Below are 19,451 nucleotides of genomic sequence, written 5' to 3' on the forward strand. Positions count from 1 at the left end.
CTCTCTCTCGTTATACCTGCGATCGCGCTCGTGAGGTTTTGGTGTGACACAAGTTTCTGAACATGTCACCCGACTAAAACGATTTTAAAAACAGCTTACGTATCTATTAGAATAAAATATAAGCCATACACATTACACAATTACAAATACTTACTTTCGCCCGCGGATTCATAAGCAGGAGAAACCGCGATTTCATCTAATGATTAACTAACGGAAGTAAACAATTTATATATTACACCTAACAAACAAACTTGGCTGTATCAAATAAGGATGAAGGTTACACGCCTCTGCAACGTCGTACTATGTGTCATAGCTTCATCTAGATTCTAGTCTCTTACGTATGCCAGTCTTGCCCTAGTATCTGCAGTGTTTTACCTCATAGTGCCTGTTTTTATCTTAAATTTTATCGTAACTATCCGTAAAGAAGCAAATCTTACAAATATACTTATACGTAACTATATAAGGTGAGTTAGTACTGAAATTATTAATGAATAAGAATTGCCGGTGTTTTATGTAATTTGTTATGCCTTGAGATAGGCATGTTTTGAATTAGTAAGTTTTAATTAATACTAAAGAACAAGTAATTGAAATTGATATAGCCATCTACCTACTAGTAGTCGGAACGTAGGTATACCTACTCGGTATCTACTTTTTAAATTCGGTGATAGTTAATTATTTCTGCATCCTAATATTATTGTGTATTTAATTGAAAAAAAAAAGGAATGTGTTTGTAGTTCTATGATGCTATTGAACGCAAATTAGGTTTAGGTAAGTACAAACATTTAGGTAGGTATCACAGAAAAGTGATTTTTAATTTTTACAATCGGAATTTTTTATATGTACCTATTTTCCTATCCATACCTATTCAAACTCAAATTCAACTATGAGTTATAAAAGCTCTTGCATTGTCACGTTGCATTTTATTGCATAGTAAGTTAGTAAATAGCACTAGTAATGCAGCTTTTTAATTACTGTCCAAAGACAAAGGACCAATAAAAAGTCAACGCTTTGTTTCGAAAATTATAGGTCATTTAGGTATGAGATTAATTTATACATATGTATAGATGAGTATATATAAGTAGAGATAACAACCGTATCATGGATTTATGCGGCAAAATAATAGAGCTTTTAAATTATTCACATTTTGTTGTATAGCATAATTAGAGCTATCGATTTCCCATAGCGTGTAACATTGTATTCAGACATCATTATTGAGACAGTGGCTTTCAGCTATAGCCGCTTTGACATCATATATTTCGTTCAAATCGGTGAGTAAACATTTTACGATAAACTTTTGAAGGGAAAGGTAAAGCATTCTTTAATAATATTCTGTGTTATATTTGTTTCTGTTTAATAAAAAAATATGTAACTATGAAGTAGGTAAGTGAGTGATATATTAAAATATAAAGCAAAACATAACTGCCCACCAGAGACTAAAGAGCAGTAACAGCCCTTTTGTGATTTTTCGTTTTATTAGTGATTCTGAAAGCGGGTTTCTTAAGCTTTCTATTGAATTAACTTACTTATTTCTAAGACTATAAGAATGGTTTTTATTTAACAGTTTTCACTTACTGCAAACGAAAAAAATTAACAATTTGGCGTGATTTCCCAACTAAAATACAGTATAAATTATACTGCAGATTAAATTTTAAGGTTTCATAACTAAAATGCAGTAAGCAATATAATTTTACAGTTCTTTAGATAGTTTTATATTTCTGGAAAAAAATTAAAAAAAAAATTAATACGCAGTAAAATTTACCGCCATACAAGCTATTTTTACTGCAAATTAAGAAAATACAATTTATTGTCACGAACTCCCAACTATAGTCCTTTCCACCTAAGATGATTTCTGTGACACATCGATTTTTGACACGTGTAGAGATGTCGGTTACTGAAATCGTATCAATTGTTTCCGATAATCGATAATATTCTATATGGAAATGAAATCGATTTGAATAAAGTACCAAAATTAGTTTTTTCGGCATTTCGCCAGCAATTAACTAAGGAAACTTAGCAAACAACAGCAACAAAAAGTCAACAATAACAATTAGTAAAAATAACAGAATACCACGTAAAGTATCAATATAAAAATGCAACTTGTATACAAGGCTGACATACTCGTACATACGATTGACTCGATTGACAAACGATCACAAGATGGGCGCCGATTATATGATTTTCCAACTCTATGATTTTTCAACGATCCATTTCATGTACACGAATTGCGTAGGTATTATATTTTTGTGTTATTTTATTTTATTTTTCATTATATTAAACTAAACAATACTGTTTTTGATTTATAAGCTTAAGATGTTTCATTTTTATATTTTTGGTAATAATGCAGCCATAAAATAAAAATATTATGCACTAAAATTATTTTGACTTTTTAAACATAAAATACGTAATTCGGAACACGATGAAGTGTCACAGGAATCATCCTAAATGAAAAGGACTATAAAATGCAGTAAAATCAAAGCTTGTCGCATTTTAGTTGTGAATACTTAACATTCTTTTATCATTATAAACTGACTAACACGCAGTAAAATACAGCATTACTGCAGATTAGTTTGGATAGCATAATGACACAGATATGATTATTCCTAGCTAAAGTGCAGTTAATGTTTTAAATACTGCAACTGTGAACTAGCTATTTTTCTTACTGCACTAGTAAATTGAACACTTTTTTCTTAAAAAACTAACTAAAATGCAGTATTTTTTTGACCTTACTGCATGTTAGTTGGGTTTCTTGACAAAATAACTGATCCAAACGCAGTAATAGGGCTTTTTGTTGCATTTTACTAAGTTTAAAATGGTATTTTTTACAAAAAAGGCTATGCAGTAATAGGCACCAAAAAGAATAAATGGCCATAATAAATTCAGTTATTAAGATATATATTTTTTTATTGCTTTAACGTGTGAACCTATGCCTTTACAACCTTTCTGCATTCAAATTTTTTTGCTTATCATTCTGTTGATTTTTTAAAATCAATTCTTAACTTTAAATGCGTTTTACTCGAAATCGTGATTTTGCTGTTACTGCACTTTAGTGTATGGTGGGCAGATAAATTGTCTCTGCACTTTTTATTAACTTTTTAATTTACTATGCTGAATAAACTTATTTAATACTCCGTTACTCCGATCCCTTTGAAAATTTAAATTCCAATTTCCAACAATATTTTCGCACTTGAAATGCACATTAATCAATGCTCTATGTATCTTTTTGTAGGTATTTTCTAAATAGATTCAATCGTACCTCATGAATGGAAAATATCTGACGCAATAATTACAATGCACTCTATCACTATTATGACATTGTAGACGGTCATAATATACAGGGTGTAATCGTTAAGTGTGCACAGGCGATTTTTCCGTAAGTATTACAGATAACAAAAAACTTTAAACTGATATCGAAAGTACTTAACCTAATGAGTAAAATGGCCGTAATAATTTTTTAAAAATAAATCGAGAAATATCAAAAAAATTATCTTTAAACCCTCCCATACATTAAGTATGAAATATGAATATCCCGTATACATTTAATATGAAGGATTTTGCTTTCTTTTTCTTTTTTGGTTTTCTGCTTTAATTACTTCGCAAATTTGAAGTGGCATTTTCCACGCTTTTTCCGGACATTTTCACGCATTTTCCGGATATTTTCCGGGGATTTTCCGAGCATTTTGCGGACATTTTCCGATCATTTCCACGCATTTTCCGGATATTTTCCAGACATTTCCCTGGCATTTTCCGGTTATTTTCAAGGATTTTCCAGACATTTTCCGGGATTTTCCCAGACATTTTCCGGAGATTTTCCGAGCATTTCCCGGGGATGTTCCGGATGTTTCCCAGACATTTTCCGGACATTTCCCTGGCATTTTCCGGGGATTTTCCACGCATTTCCCAGGCATTTTCCGGACATTTCTCAGGCATTTTCCGGGGATTTTCCAGGCATTTTCCGGATATTTTCCGGACATTTCACGCATTTACCGGATATTTTCCGGATATTTTCCGGACATTTTCACGCATTTTCCGGATATTTTCCTGGCATTTTCCAGGGATTTTCCCGGAAATTTCCACGCATTTTCCGAGCATTTCCCAGGCATTTTCCGGTTATTTTCCGGGGATTTCCCAGGCTTTTTCCGGGGATTTTCCGAGCATTTCCCGGGAATTTTCCGGATGTTTTCCAGAAATTTTTTGGACATTTCCCTGGCATTTTCCGGGGATTTTCCGAGCATTTCCCGGGGATTTTCCAGACATTTACAGGCTATGCCAGGGAAATTTCCGGAAAATGCCTGGAAAATTCCCGGAAATTATCCGGAAAATGCCTGGAAAATCCCCGGAAAATGCCTGAGAAATGTCCGGAAAATGCGTGGAAAATTCCCGGAAAATGCCTGGGAAATTCCCGGAAAATGTCTGGAAAATATCCGGAAAATGCGTGGAAATGTCCGGAAAAAGCGTGGAAAATGCCCGGAAAATCCCCGGAAAATATCCGGAAAATTTGCGAAGTAATTAAAGCAGAAAACCAAAAAAGAAAAAGAAAGCAAAATCCTTCATATTAAATGTATACGGGATATTCATATTTCATACTTAATGTATGGGAGGGTTTAAAGATATTTTTTTTTATATTTCTCGATTTATTTTTAAAAATTTATTACGGCCATTTTACTCATTAGGTTAAGTACTTTCGATATCAGTTTAAAGTTTTTTGTTATCTGTAATACTTACGGAAAAATCGCCTGTGCACACTTAACGATTACACCCTGTATTGATCTAAATATTTCATGCTTGATGCTTCGTGCATAGAATGGATTGTCTCTGTTCCACATGAATTAGCAGCCAAACCTTGTTGAGGATCGTCTTAGGGTTATCAATTTGATTGTATGAATTTTAATGTGTAAAACGCAGTCAATTGAGTAGGTACCTAGATATATTTTTCAATGTGATTCATCGAATGGTTATCGATATTAAAATCCTATAAATTTAATAAATGCACTAGAAAAAGGTGAAATCTATGCATAAATATGTGTTTTGCCATTTTGGGACAGAAAATAAATAATACCTATCGATAAATAAATAAAACGATATTTTATCAATTGTAGATAGGAACCTACCTGTTTTGTTTATGTTTATAATTTAGTACGTTTAGCACTTAATTTTGTGCTATAAATCTAGTCATATTTACCTCAAGATTTATTTCTGACACCATTTAAGCACGACCTATAATGTATGTCAAAAAGAAACCTATTGTTTTTCAAAAAAGCTTTTCTCAGCGCTAATATGAGTCTATTGTTTCAGCCTGCTTCAACTACGAGAGTTCGTCGAAGCCTACAGCGAAGGGCGATAAAGACAATAGCCAGCTGAATATCATGGATGCTGGTAAGTTTGTAAATTCTGTAACTAGTCGTGTAGTAATGTGGAGGGTAAAAAGTAGGGGAAACAATAATTGTTTTTCGACATTTCATTTCGTCGTTCATAAGTTCAAATTATGTTTTCTATCGATTATCCGAGATTTATTTTTGTTTGTCTCTATCACTGATGTGCCAGTTATTTAACAGACTAAATAAAATTAGTATTTAGACGAAACATCACCTTAAAATAAATAGCCTGCAAAATAGAGAGAGAGGCCTAGCTACTGAAGTTATTAATAAATATATAATAAATTCCTTTAATGCATACTTAAATAATATTAGTGTTATACTCGGGTATAATATGTAGGTAGGTACGGGTATTGACTGGCGATACTTGTAAGGATCAACTTTAATTGCTTCAACGTTTACAGTAGGTACCGTTACCGTAATTATTATGCGGGCATACACCACTTTTCAATTGTTAACGTATCGGCTACCTATAGCATACATTTTCATTTTACTAGTAAAATTTTAATAAATGCAAAATAGATAAGCTTTTGAGTAAAACGAAGAAAAACTTTTAATTTTAAAAGTCATTTTTTAAGAGTATAATATGTAGTTAAGTACCTTATTTAAAAAATAGGCTTGCTTTACAAAAAGTAGAGTAGAGAGTAGAGATAGAAAAAATAACCTGGTATTATTCAATTTTAAATGTAAAAGATGGTTAAGTACCTACTTAATAGTTAATTAAATTCGGATTAAATCTAAAAGATCTCGCTCTATTACACGTAGTTATATAGACATACCCTACTTTGTGTCATATTAAACACACGATGTAGACAATACACCAATTACCAAGCCTATAAAATGAGTCATGGTCGTGAAATACCAAATACATAACAATTATTCTAGACTATGACAGTGGACATTATCTGTGATAAGCCTAATGGTATATGTGATTCATAATTCATAAATACTAGATCGATATATGTAATTACTAATATATGACTTGCGTCTGTAGAGCCGAAGGTATAATTCACATTAGTATTAGACTGGTTTAATATTTATAAAATATGGATTGATGAACACACTTTTCTTATCTATTTCAAATTAAATGAAAAAATAATAGAGGATAACTTTATTACTAAAAATATAATTACTATTAATACCTAGTTAGTAGATAGGTAAATTATTATTTTATTATATTCGACGTTTGAACTTAGCATAAAAATTGTAAGTAAGTAAAAAATAAAAAACATGAGTTTTTTTAGTTTTAAGTAAACAAGAAAATATTTTTATTAAAATGAGTTTTAATATCGATAAAACAACGGAACCACAGACTAATAATAATATACTACGTATTCAAACGGAACTAAACTACCGCGTAGGTAATGCGTACTGCGTACATAAAACAATTACAGTAAAGTGGGCTAGAAGTAATTATTACTACGCATCCCTCTACTTACACATATAATGATTTTGTAAACAACAATTAGTTCGTCAGTAAGATCTAGTTTTCATTATTAAAAGGGCTTAATATTGTAAAAGTAAAGCTATCCTTTCGAATAAAGTCAAGTTAATTTTAAATAATTTTCGAATCGCCTATTTCGATATCTTATTTTTACCGAGAAAAAAAATCTCATATGTATGTATTTATAGACATTTTAATTCATTTCTTTGCATATATGATTTTTCAAATAAATGTATATTGTATGTAGATATATGATTTCAATTGCCATACATTGTATCAACTCGGGTTGGTATTCGAAAACTTTTTACAGTGAAAATTGAAAACACACATTATTCATTACTATAACCAGCCGTCGATTGTTAATTGTGTTGTGTGAGTAATAAAATCGCTTGCATGCTATTTATTTTGGAATACATTTCAGCACGCGACCGACACACGACATCATACAATTCGAGCCCTTAGGACTTTTCCCTATAGTGGTGTGAAAAAATAAATAAAAAGCTATAAAGTATAGTATTGTACCCGCAACTTATTATAATGCTGAATTTAATTAGCTGTAGTATTAAACTTTTTTACTAATAAAGAACGTTAGCTGGTTCCAGGCTCAAGTTCCAAAACTATTCATACTATAATGCAAACAAAATAATATAGAAGAAGATAAAGACCGTGAAGAAAATATCCAAGATGTAAAGCCGTCTTTGGTAAAATGTTCAACATCTTGCTATTACAAACTAAACCTTCATAGGATTAGGAGCCAAGAGGTGGTGTAATGGAAACATATTATTATAATATGCTGGCTGAAGATAATTTCCTTTCAAAACCTATTTACTTAGTAACTCCATTTATGTTGAATTCATATACCCAATAGGTAGGTTTACACATTCTTAACAGTAGCTAAACGCTAAAAGTACCCAAGCACTAATTTTCTCCAAACACAACAGTGACTAACGTATTATTTACGATAAGATCTGTAGCCAGAATTCGTTTTTGGGCAATGTAATGTACCTATTCGCTGAAGGATATTCACCGCAACTTAGCTTCATATGTCCCTGAACTGAGGTAACAAAGGGAAAACTTGACCTACCAAATTTGGTAAAAGCGTTTGTCACGCTTCTCAATAAAGACTCATACTTTTAATTAAAAGAATTCAGGTACCTTTCTGATTCAAGGTTAAATAATAACAGGTAGAGGGACTGTTTTGGTTTCATGTCATTGTTGGAATAGTGAAAGAAAACCTTTAAAGTCATAAAGAAAAGTTTAAGAACTGTAGAGCTAGAGAGAGTCTACCTACATAGCAAAGGAAGATTGAAAAGAATCAGTATAAATCAAAATATATTGGGAAATTACTTTCAGTTTCTGTTATTTGAAATAAAAAGTATCTCAAAAGTTTACCCGAAACAATTGAGGATTATCAATATAGAAAAAATATCCTGAAAAATTTTTAGCTGACTTTATATAATACTAGCGGTCCGCCCCGGCTTCGCCCGTGGTACCTACATGTTTAAACTATCCTATCTCTCAAGTTGGATCGAACTGCACACGGTGTGCGAATTTTATTTTAATCGGTTTAGTGGCTTAGGAGTCCATTGAGGACAAACATTGTGACACGAGATTTATATATATTACTAGCAATGCCCTGCGGTTTCACCCGCATAGATAGCGATATCGTTACAGTGAAAAGTCTACTATAGGTCGGACTATAGGTTTAATTTTCAATCACATGAAAATCACATTTACCCCGTCACGCACTACGGCCTTTTTTTTGTTTAAGTGGGGAAATCTTTCATAGATACCCACGGCTTCCGGGGGAGGGGCGAGGCGCGGCCGTGGGTTATGTCAGATTCCTACCGACCAAAACCCCACTGTGTTCCGTTAAGACGCATATTGGTAGAGTTCCTCCGTGGACCGTGACCCCCGCACTACGGCCTGCTCGAACAGTATACCTACTATTTTCTGTAGATTGACACTTTTAAAAATTCGTTATATCTTTTGAATGGAATATCCAATTCTTTTCATTTAAAAAGTATTTTTCTGGTATTGAAACAGTCTAAGTATAATAAAACATCATTTAATGGGATAAGGATTAATATATGTGTATGGATAACATGGTTTGATTACTGTCGGCACTTCTATTTACTTTGAAAACGTAAAAAATTTGTTGTAGTAACATAACTACTGAAGATGGACGTATGGTATCGCGGACTTTCTTGTAGATATTGATCCATTCTATAATACCGTAGAACATTTTTTTGTTCTATCTTCAATAGATTCCGCAGCGCACGCGATGACAGAAGTTTTATTGAGGAATTTTTTACACCTTGGGTTACATTATTGCATTTTTGGTAAGGATCTCTAATTTTTTTGAAAATGCAATATAGCCTATGTTGCTCAGTAAAGATGCAGCTTTCTAATGGTGAAAGAATTTTTGAAATCGGTCCAGTAGTTTATGCGTGAAAACCATACATACATACATACATACATACATACTTACAAACTTTTCCTCTTTATAATATTAGTATAGAAGACGGTCCGCCCCGGCTTCGCCAGTGGTACCTACATGTTTAAACTATCCTATCTCTCAAGTTGGATCGAACTGCACATGGTGTGCGAATTTTATTTTAATCGGTTTAGTGGCTTAGGAGTCCATTGAGGACAAACATTGTGACACGAGATTTATATAGGTATATTAAGATGTAGAGCTACCTGCTGGACTTAAATTTCACTGTATACATCGTTACCTTGTAATAGTATTAACTAATTAGGTACTCAAAGTAATTTATCATTCGTCTGGCCTCAATAAATTACCACTACGTTGGAAAAATTACGAATTACAGAATATGGGATCGGCTGTTTTAATAGGTTGATTCCTTTGGGAACATACCTCTAGCTATGTATCTATATAGTGTATACGTACCTAATTACTATTAGTAGATATACCTACACACGAAGTGTATAGGATTAGGAATACATAGTGAAGCCAGTCGTAACAAACCCCTTGAACTATGAAGACGTTTACGAACTTTCAGTGTTTTTGTTTGCGTGAAATGTCTCTGAATTGAATTGTTAGTTTAGATTTTTAGTGGCTCCATCATCATGTATCGTGCTAAATACAGGATGACGTCGAATAGTGAGTTTAAATTTAATTAAAGTTACAGGGGATTGGTTATATGGAATCGTAATAAACGCTCGAAAGGCTTTCTTTTGATATTTCAAGGCTTGATTCTTGAATCTTAGGGCTTGTAAATTGGGAATTTCCTTGCTTTTGATTGTGCTTGAGCACAGTAATTAGTTTAGGATCTGATTTGATTTTTAGTGAACATTGAAATACTTATTTTTTAATATTTACGGGTATGGCGTATATTATTTTTAGCTATTCCGGAAAAATTCATCGGAAAATTTGGAAAACATATTTTGTAGTTTTCTAAATGATTATGAAATATCAGTAACTTTAGTATATTATATTAATTTTATAAATGAAAATATCCTTCGTTACGCGTTTCATAATTCCTATGTAGGACAATAAGTTACATTATTAAAAAGGTCGATATTGATTGGTATCGCCGGGTTTTTAACCCCAATAGATAATGTTGGCTCTAACTTATAGGTGTTTACCAGGGTTGCTAGTTAATTTGAAATGTAGCGCTGTGGGCGCGTACTGAAACTTTATTTATAGCATATTATAATGTTATTAGATTTAATTGAGTAGGTATCCATGTGATACGTTATATTTTTGCGTAGGTACCTATATAATAATTAAGTTCAGATGTTTGTTTGTTGGTCTTCAGAGAATCATTGTTTTTGCTTTAATATTTTTTATCATATTAAGTATGTTGTTTTAAGCGTTTTTTTTTATAAAATATATTTACTTTAAGTTGTAATATCTCGGGCTCATTTCTTTCCAAGTTGCGACAACGGCTTGATGAGACATTGAATTATGGGCATGATTAACTTTTAATCGAAGCTTTTTATTTCTGTACAAATCACAACCAAGTTATAGTGGTCTTATAAAAGCTTTTCTATTATAATTTGTCCTCAATAATTCTACGATATAGTTGCCATAAAATAATTGCCTCACAATACAAAAATGTAACCCGCAGTAGCAATGCACCGCCCGCAGTCCGCTTCCACTCGCCAGGATGAGGAGCTCATACAGAAGAGCACCAGGGCGTTGGCGAATACAACAGATCCTCTGGAAAAGTTGCGGCTACTCTGCTTGTCAAGGGGAGCCGTCGGGATCTTGGGGCTTGGGAGGTAGTTATTTATATTTAGTAATTAAACAATTTTTAAAGTGAAACTTCTTTAGGCGCGTCGAGAGTAAAATTTCAAGGTCGCGTCATGGCAATATAGTCACGTCATGGAATAAGGTGACGATTTTGGTACCTTTGAATCATGCCAAAGAAGTTTCACTTCTGACACGTCTTTAACTTTTAGATGTTACGTGTAGTGTCCATGTTGGTACAATGTTAAAGTGGCAATAAATTTGGTGTGTCGTCTTCGTCCTAAGTATTTCGACAAGACTTTATAAGGCGCGGGACATATACAAGCTGCGCGGCGCGCATCGGGCGCGCTGCCGGCGCGCCTGCCGGCGCGCATCGGGCGCGCTGTTGGCGTCCGAAAATGATATTTATATAGAGTGGTTAAATGCATTTTCTTCATGCATAATTTAGTAAAATTATGTTTTTTGTGCTAAAAGAGTTTAACATTAATTTGAAAGTAACGATTTTGTTTTGATAATTCCTTGTAAGTAAATAGCGAGGATAACCCCACGATTGCAAATATATCTTTGTTGGAAATGTTGGAATTTACTTGGAAAATTTTATAGTACTTTTAAAGTAATTTTAAAGTAGTACAGCTGGTGTAATGATGGAAGAAAAGAAGGTTAAAATAACACAAAATTTATATTGTACTAGCGGTCCGCCCCGGCTTCGCCCGTGGTACATATTTCGCAATAAAAGGTAGCCTATGTTCTTTCTCAGGGTCTAAAGATTATCTGTGCCAAATGTCATCAAAATCGGTCCAGTAGTTTATGCGTGAAAACCATACATACATACAAACCTTTCCTCTTTATAATATTAGTATAGATAAAATATGGTTTTCAAACACAGGTTTACATTTAAACCATATAAATCTTATCATTAAAATCTCAGTTCAAAAGTATTTACAGTACTGATCATTCCACAATATTATTACAATTACAAATAAATAAAAAACACAATCAAAATCAGGATTATCTTTATTTCTGACATTGTAAATACATGGGAACTTTCATTATGCTCTTCTTCATTTTCACTTTCCCTACTGCCATCACCTGTGTAAATCATTTCATCGATTAATTCAATTCACCTTTAAAAACAAAACGAAGAAGGGTATGTAATAGCAGCTCTATATAATTCTACACAGAGAGAACACATTTTTGACTGACAGGCTACCGTCTCCTACCACCCGATTTGTTTTTGATTGTGTATGACCGTGAATTGACCTCTATTTGGTTGCGATGGGGGAAGCGCGCCTGCGGTACGCCTGCGGTACGCCCGCGGCGCAACCGTGGCGTGCCGCCTCGTCGCCTTTCCAAAATTCTTTCATACAAAATGTATAAGAAGGACGTGGTGCAAAACAGATTCAAGAGGTGCGCTTATGGCACGCCCGCGCCCGCGCCGCTTGTGTTTGACCCGCGCCTAACAAGGGCTGAATGTGTGATTTTGTAATTGCAAAATGTTATATTAGGTAAATATCTGGCTCATTTAGGGCAACAACTTGACAGTAATTACCGTTGATCAACCGGATTAAATTTAATCCAATCAGACATTTAGAGGTAGCCTGTATTTATAGCTTGGTTTTGATTTTTAACAACCTAGTCGAATGTGATTAATGATATTACAAATCACCAAGTTTCCGGACTGAGTGTGCTTTTGGTATTTGAATTTTTTGTTACTTACATCAATCTTACTCCTTATTATACCTACCCTAACTAGCATTTCTTTAGTCGATGTGTGTTTGATCACAGATAATATTATAACACTATGGTAAGCCTCAAGGCTCAAATTCTCTTGATGTTACTCTTCGATTAACTGACTATATTTATTTTCAAAAATTTCAGAGTATTCCGTAGAATGGACGACGATGGCAGCAAGCAGCTCAACAAAGAGGAGTTTATCAATGGCCTCAAAGAAACTGGCCTCGAACTGAGCAAAGCGGTAAATATTATACGAAACTTCGGCATCAGCATTATCATCAATAGCATCACCATGATTTACCTTTATTATCAAGACCATTTCATTCCATTCTATTCTTTATAAATTTATATTTATAAAGCATTTGAATGCCATAAAACCAAAAATATAAATTCAAGACCATTTCATTTAGGCCGTAAGCTTTAATACATTTAGTATTCCACATATTATTCAACTGCTGCTATAGCGTTGATCAATGCCTAATAGATTAACTATATACTTAGCTCTAACATTTTCTGGAAATTTTGTTACAGAACTATTTTGTACTGGTTCTAGAGTAGAAGTAATGACAAGTTGAATACAACAATTAAAATTGTTTAAATCGGATGTCCCGAACATTTGCTTTGAAATAATATATCAATAATGCCTTTATGATTACAAATAGGAGACTTTAAACGCTATTGTTATCTAACATGAAAATAAATGTCAATTCAATGTTTTTCGTTTCTACAGGATGCAGAAAATTTGTTCAACCAATTTGATACGGATAAGAGCGGATCCATCAGTCTTGACGAGTTTCTTGTCCATATTCGGGTAAGAAGCATTTCAATTTCACTTATAAAATCCAAAACTAACAAGCTGGCATTGATTGTACTGTAAATTTTGATCGACTCGTAATAAGATAACTTTATCTAGTTCTGTTTAAATATACCTTGTTTACAAATTGCATAAAATGCAGAACAAACTTACATATCATTTTGACACTTAAAAAAATGTCTCTAACTCTACGTCTATCTTTAAGGAAAATTTATCTGTAGGTAAATACTTCAATTTACTGTTTGAAATAATGGGCTCCCTAAATATTATAAATGTATGTCTATACTCAGCTTATATATCCAAGTTTTAATAAATAATAATAATTTTAATATATTCTAGCCACCAATGTCGGAATCTCGTCGCGCGATAGTGGAGCAAGCGTTCAAGAAACTGGACAAGACCGGTGATGGAGTGATCACCATCGATGATATACGTAACGTGTATGCTGTTAAATCGAATCCAAGGTAAGTAAAAAAATGTATGCGTGTACTAGAGTACACACGTAAGAAGTGAAACTTCTTTATGACTTTAAAAATGTCACGAGTATGGCGTAACGCAAAAATGTCACGCGTACGGCGTAACGCAAAAATGTTACACTAAATTTTTGTCCAACCCCGATAAAGAAGCTTCACTTCAATAAAAATAAAATATATGTAGGTACATAACAGAATGGCTTCATAAACTTAAATGAACAACTATGCAGAATATTTTTGAAATGAAACTTCTTTTTCGGGGTTGGAAAAACATTTAGTGTAACATTTTTTCGTTACGCGTGACATTTTTCTGTTACGCGCCATCTTTCTCTTAACCCTACCACGTGTGATTCGACGTATTTATGTAAAGTTGCATATATTAAATTATTTTTTGAAAAATCAGGTCATAAAGAAGTTTCACTTCTTACGTGTGTACACTAGTACACCTAGCAGTCAAAGGGTTGGCTATAGACCCCAAAGTAAATCCAAAAGTAGCTAGTTTTAATCCCTAATCATTTCTATAGACAACTATAACGGATAACCTATAATTGAATAGCTCAAAATATATCTAGACAAGTAGGTAATTGATAATGTTTATTAATTATTTCTCTTAACATTTATAGATATATGAGCGGTGAAGAAACCGCAGACCAGGTGCTGAATAAGTTCCTCGCTAATTTCGAAACGGAGGGATCCATTGATGGAAAGGTTTGTCTTTTTCTATTATTAATTCTAAAAAAAGTATTCCTAGTCACTAGTAAAAAGAGTAGAGTAATAAGTAAAATATTGATGAAATTAACCAAAATTCATTCATCATTTCTTTTGAAGTCACAATATGGCGCTAGGCCAATCCCATTCTTATTTTAATCGCATTGTGTTTATTTTTTGACACAACGTTGAGATTAATGAAATTGGGGAAAATGCTGAAGTTTTCTTCATCTCAGAAAATCTCTCATAAAAATGATATTTTTAATACATTTGAAAAAATATTTCAGGTGACCCTCGAGGAGTTTATGAATTATTACAGCGGCATCAGCGTCTCCATAGACAATGATTGCTATTTCGACCTAATGATGCGTCAAGCTTTCAAGCTGTAAGCGCGAACATATATCCGTCCTTCTCTCACACCTCAATATCCCTAACACGTTTCATGTAAAAGAGAGATAGATATATTATGGCTTGTTTCGACCCATGCGCAATTTGAAGGTGCAAATTTAGTAACATTTTTTGTCGCATTTAAATTAAGAAAACGGGTTAAACAAGCGTATCTTGCACTGTTTATACACTATTATGTATGTTATTATAAAAAAAAAAATATTAAAAGATTTATTAAATTATTATTGCGTGATTATTTTAATAAATGGTTAAAAATTTGTGTTGTTTTATTTTTTGTATCCGCCCATAGAAATCTTTCTTAATTTTAAAATTAGTGTGGATGATTTCAAGATTTTAAAGCATGGTGGAGTAGAAACTATGTACTACTACAAAATATTATATCGCTTTAAAGTTTCTTGAATTTCAAGATTTTTTCAACTAAGTACACATTCACTCGCAGATTTGTCTGCGAACCAATCGCGACTCGCTAGTGACAATGGCCAATTAATGGTAGCCATATGCAATAAAAAATTGCCTACTAGAAATTCTCCATAAAAAAATAAAGTACAAAAATCTATTGTTTATTGTTTGATTTCAATTACTCTATGGATAAAATTGGATATTGATAGAATAATAAAATTATGTTTTGATAGTTGTTGTGTCATTGTGCTATTTTTTGTGAATTTTTCAATTGTATCCAAAAATGTTATTGTATGTTGCCATTAGTATGTTGAAATAAATTAACCCGCATAAAATAAATAATAAAAGTGAGTATTACTTACTCCGTCTGATTTGCCTACAAACAATATATTTTAAACAAGATTCTGAAAATTAACCCTTCGTGTCACCTTGCAATACTATTCTAAAAGATCCGATTTTTTACAATAAAATACGTTTATTTTATATGATTCTCAATTTTCAGTAATTTCAAGATGTGTCGAACGGTGCACGCGGTCCTACAAACCGTAATATGCGGTATCCAAATGCTTGTTCGTGTCTTTATGACCGTCATCCTCATGTTGGAGAATCTGATTCGAATGATACTACAGACCCTGTACAACTTCATATCATTCCTTCTCCAAATGATATCATTGATACCGATTTGCGCAGTGTTCTTGCTTACGGCACGGTTGAAATGTTTTATGTGCGGTGGCGGTGGACCCTGCCCAGTTAACAGGGGAGGCGCCTGCGACTGCATCATGTCCGCTATCGCGATTATCATCCTCTTCTTCATCTTCAGAGCGACGGGCGTTTTAGACAAAATATTCTACAGCTTAGGCTACATCAAAACCCGGAGCACCCAATTGAGATTTGTGCCCACCCCCGGCGATATTACAGAGTGTTCTAGAAATGAAAGCGATTATACAGATGAAACGGATACTACAACTTATTCTGAACCCACCTTCCTATATTATGAAGCGCTGTCAACAGCTGAAACATTAAATGAAAACCCAACTCAGGAGTATCTTTTAGAAGCAGATGCTGAATCAGTATCTGAACCTACAGAGGAAAAGAACACTGTGTTCAGAAATAATTTCTTTTTCCCGAAGCTTTTAGGACGAACTGAAAATCCTAATAGTAACAAGAATTGGACTACAATATTATCTAACTTTTAATTTGCCGACTATTGTCACGACTATATAATTTAATATGTTTGTGTTTAATAAAGTTTATAAATGTGTACCTTTTTCTGTTTTTGTTCTCAATATATTCTAGCTGTCCCGGCAAACGTTGTTCTGATTTCTGCCTTACTCTTTAGAGGGATGAAAAATATTCATCCCTCTAAAAGGCAGAAATCAGAGGGAGAATCAGTCAAGCAGCTTTGGAGTTTTATTATTTTATTTTTATTATTTATTATTATATCCATAGAATATCTGCGAAGATGGTCTATTTATGTATAGATTGACGATTGCTTTGCATGTTCGTTAACTATGGGTGTGCTATGGGGTCATATAAGTGGTCCATCACTATTCACTATACTGAACATCATACAACAACATCTGATGATAATGAGAGAGAGCTTATTTGTAATAGTTAAATAGACACCTACTATAAACATTAGATTATTAATAAGTACGTATTTAATACATGGTTTTCAGTCGAGTGTCGATAAAGATTTTTAAATGGCATGAACGTATTCAAAAAATGCTGAATCCATACAGGAAATTCACAGGAAATTAAAAATAATTAAAACAAGTAAACTAAAAATCACATTGTCAACGAAATGTCATTCTAAAATGTAAATTGAAGGAAGTACCATCACCAGTTTTGTTACTATATGAAAATTTTAAAGTATCAAAAAAAATGAAAAACATTAAAATTAAACTAAAAAAAATATATCCGATTTATGATCTGAACTAAAAGCAACTTATAATGTGCTATACGATTTATGTTCCAATAATTTGTGCTCTGCAAATGATATCAAGGGTGTTTATTGCAACTCTGTATGCGATTGAAGATTTAATACGCCTCTCAATTCATACAGTTCATAGTTACATATCGATGATACTGCAATTTTGTTCTCTTTTACCCATGTGCTGTGCGTTCTGCTTCGTTAAACAATGTCTTAAATCTGGAAGTTGTTCCTCCGGCTGTACACCGAAAATGGGCTCATATTGCGTCTACAATGGGGCTATTATTGTTTGTATCATTCTTGTTACAATTATTTTCTACTACACACACTGGATAGAAAGTTTCTTCCTAGACTTGGGCTTACAACCGTGTAAAATATTCAGCAAAATAAAGCAAGATGCCTGCAATTTCGTTGATATAAAACCTACCAAAAATATTACTGATTCAGCTAAAAAAAATGACAAAAGACAAAGACATTATACTATATCCAAAAGTAAAATAAAGAGATATCTGGACAAATATAGAGAAATACAGTCCGACGACGAAGATTATTTTTACGATTCGACGAGCAATTCAATACAGGAGGTGGTAAATGATCTAAAAAGCATGAATCTCAAAAATATAGATGTTAAGAATCAGACCAATTTCAAAGAAATTCCAGTAAGATTAAATAATCGTTCGCGAGCAACTTCAACAGTGTCTTTGAATAACACTGATTTCAATTACTCTTTACATTTGAAAGAGTTTCATAAGTATGCCATTATCGAAAAACTTAAAAGGAACAAAATTCTAGGAAAAGGTTTTAAGAATGAACTCTACTTTAACGGAACAACGACGTAAGAAAATTAATGTCCTATGTATAATAACTTGGTTAAAATGTATTTGCTTTTTCATTAAATCAATTCAGAACACAATTGACTTTGTTTCAACTTAGCTTCCTTACTAAATAACCTAATCCTGAGACCAAATGAGATCGTCATCAATGTTATTATTAAAGTCTTAAAACGGGTTCAAATAAACGCAAAAAATCGAAGTTATTACTTATGGTCAGGATGAGAAGTTGGCTTTTCTTATGTAGATGTTCTAGGATATAATATTACGTGTTTCATTGGCAATAAAACCATATTTCGTGGAGTATCTAAGTTGGTCATAAAATTAGATAAAACAAGACTATATTTTTATGCTTAGCAGGTCAAAAGTAGGTACCTACCTATGTGATCTTTGTACGTGACACGACATAATCTTTGGAAATAAAAATATCATTAATTTAAGTAAATAAATAACCAGAAGCTTTTTAATTAATTTTCCTATCAATTTCTGGAATTAAACACAATAAAACATACACAAAAACATAATAAAATTACTATTTGTTCTATACCTACCTTATTTTTCAGTGTCAAGAATCAAAGAAAGTTGTTATTGTCTTTTGTCATAATTTAATCCTAGCGTATTTAGGTTAGGTTATTTAATATGAGTCTATTTTAATATATTTTATTTTAGTATATAATATAGTGTTATGTTGTTGAATCAGCAATCATTAATGGCCATAAATTAGTTTAGTTCATAAATGAAGAAGAATTATTAATACTGTCTTACAGACCCAATAAGTACTTGATACTATTAAAATAAACCTACTACATATTTCTATTTGGGTATTATGAAGACAAATAATAAGTGAGCAAAACCATTGATTGATGAAATTTTCCATGTAAGATTTTGCTATTTCATAACAATTAGACTTCTAAAGTTCGTTTATTTGAAAATTATATTGAAATGAAAAGTCCTAAACCGCATCGATCACAAAAGAAAAGCAGCAAAATGAAATGCAAATCGCAAATATCGGAAATTAATCCTCTAATCAAAAATAATGAGGCAAGTAATTTTAGGAAGGAGGTAAATATTTCTCAGTTAATGGAGGCTCCAGTAAATAATCATGCAATTAATAGAG

At 32.7% G+C, this 19,451-nt stretch overlaps 2 protein-coding genes across 6 annotated transcripts in view; both read left to right on the forward strand.

The window, feature by feature from the left end:
- Positions 1-15,429, forward strand: part of LOC149484423 (calcyphosin-like protein) — a 52,714-nt gene extending 37,285 nt beyond the window's left edge. Inside the window, exons 1-8 of one of the 5 annotated variants that reach the window (XM_089700589.1) lie at positions 315-464; positions 5,293-5,373; positions 10,914-11,067; positions 12,914-13,010; positions 13,500-13,580; positions 13,923-14,047; positions 14,680-14,764; positions 15,052-15,429. In XM_089700589.1, the coding sequence (XP_089556715.1) occupies positions 5,364-5,373; positions 10,914-11,067; positions 12,914-13,010; positions 13,500-13,580; positions 13,923-14,047; positions 14,680-14,764; positions 15,052-15,153 (654 nt within the window). In that variant the 5' untranslated portion in view covers positions 315-464; positions 5,293-5,363 and the 3' untranslated portion in view covers positions 15,154-15,429. Of the gene's footprint in view, positions 1-314; positions 469-1,164; positions 1,269-5,292; positions 5,374-9,807; positions 9,944-10,913; positions 11,068-12,913; positions 13,011-13,499; positions 13,581-13,922; positions 14,048-14,679; positions 14,765-15,051 lie in introns of those variants that run through there. The other 4 variants (XM_089700591.1, XM_089700590.1, XM_089700587.1 and 1 more) reach the window with 4 other exon arrangements.
- Positions 15,430-16,079: 650 nt separating this feature from the next.
- LOC149484426 (uncharacterized) lies at positions 16,080-16,767 on the forward strand. The gene has a single exon (XM_089700356.1). It carries the CDS (start codon positions 16,084-16,086, stop codon positions 16,765-16,767), a length of 684 nt encoding a protein of 227 aa, XP_089556482.1. The 5' UTR covers positions 16,080-16,083.
- The last annotated feature ends 2,684 nt before the right edge of the window (positions 16,768-19,451 follow it).

Source organism: Colias philodice, chromosome 11 (genome assembly GCF_061535455.1).
Source record: "Colias philodice isolate Cphi_HAF_F1 chromosome 11, ilColPhil1 Martin Lab GWU primary, whole genome shotgun sequence".
Lineage (NCBI taxonomy): Eukaryota > Metazoa > Arthropoda > Insecta > Lepidoptera > Pieridae > Colias > Colias philodice.

What these genes read in the sequence shown, in the direction of transcription:
- LOC149484426 (XM_089700356.1), top strand. Translation starts at nt 16,084, where the DNA reads ATGTGTCGAACGGTGCACGCGGTCCTACAAACCGTAATATGCGGTATC.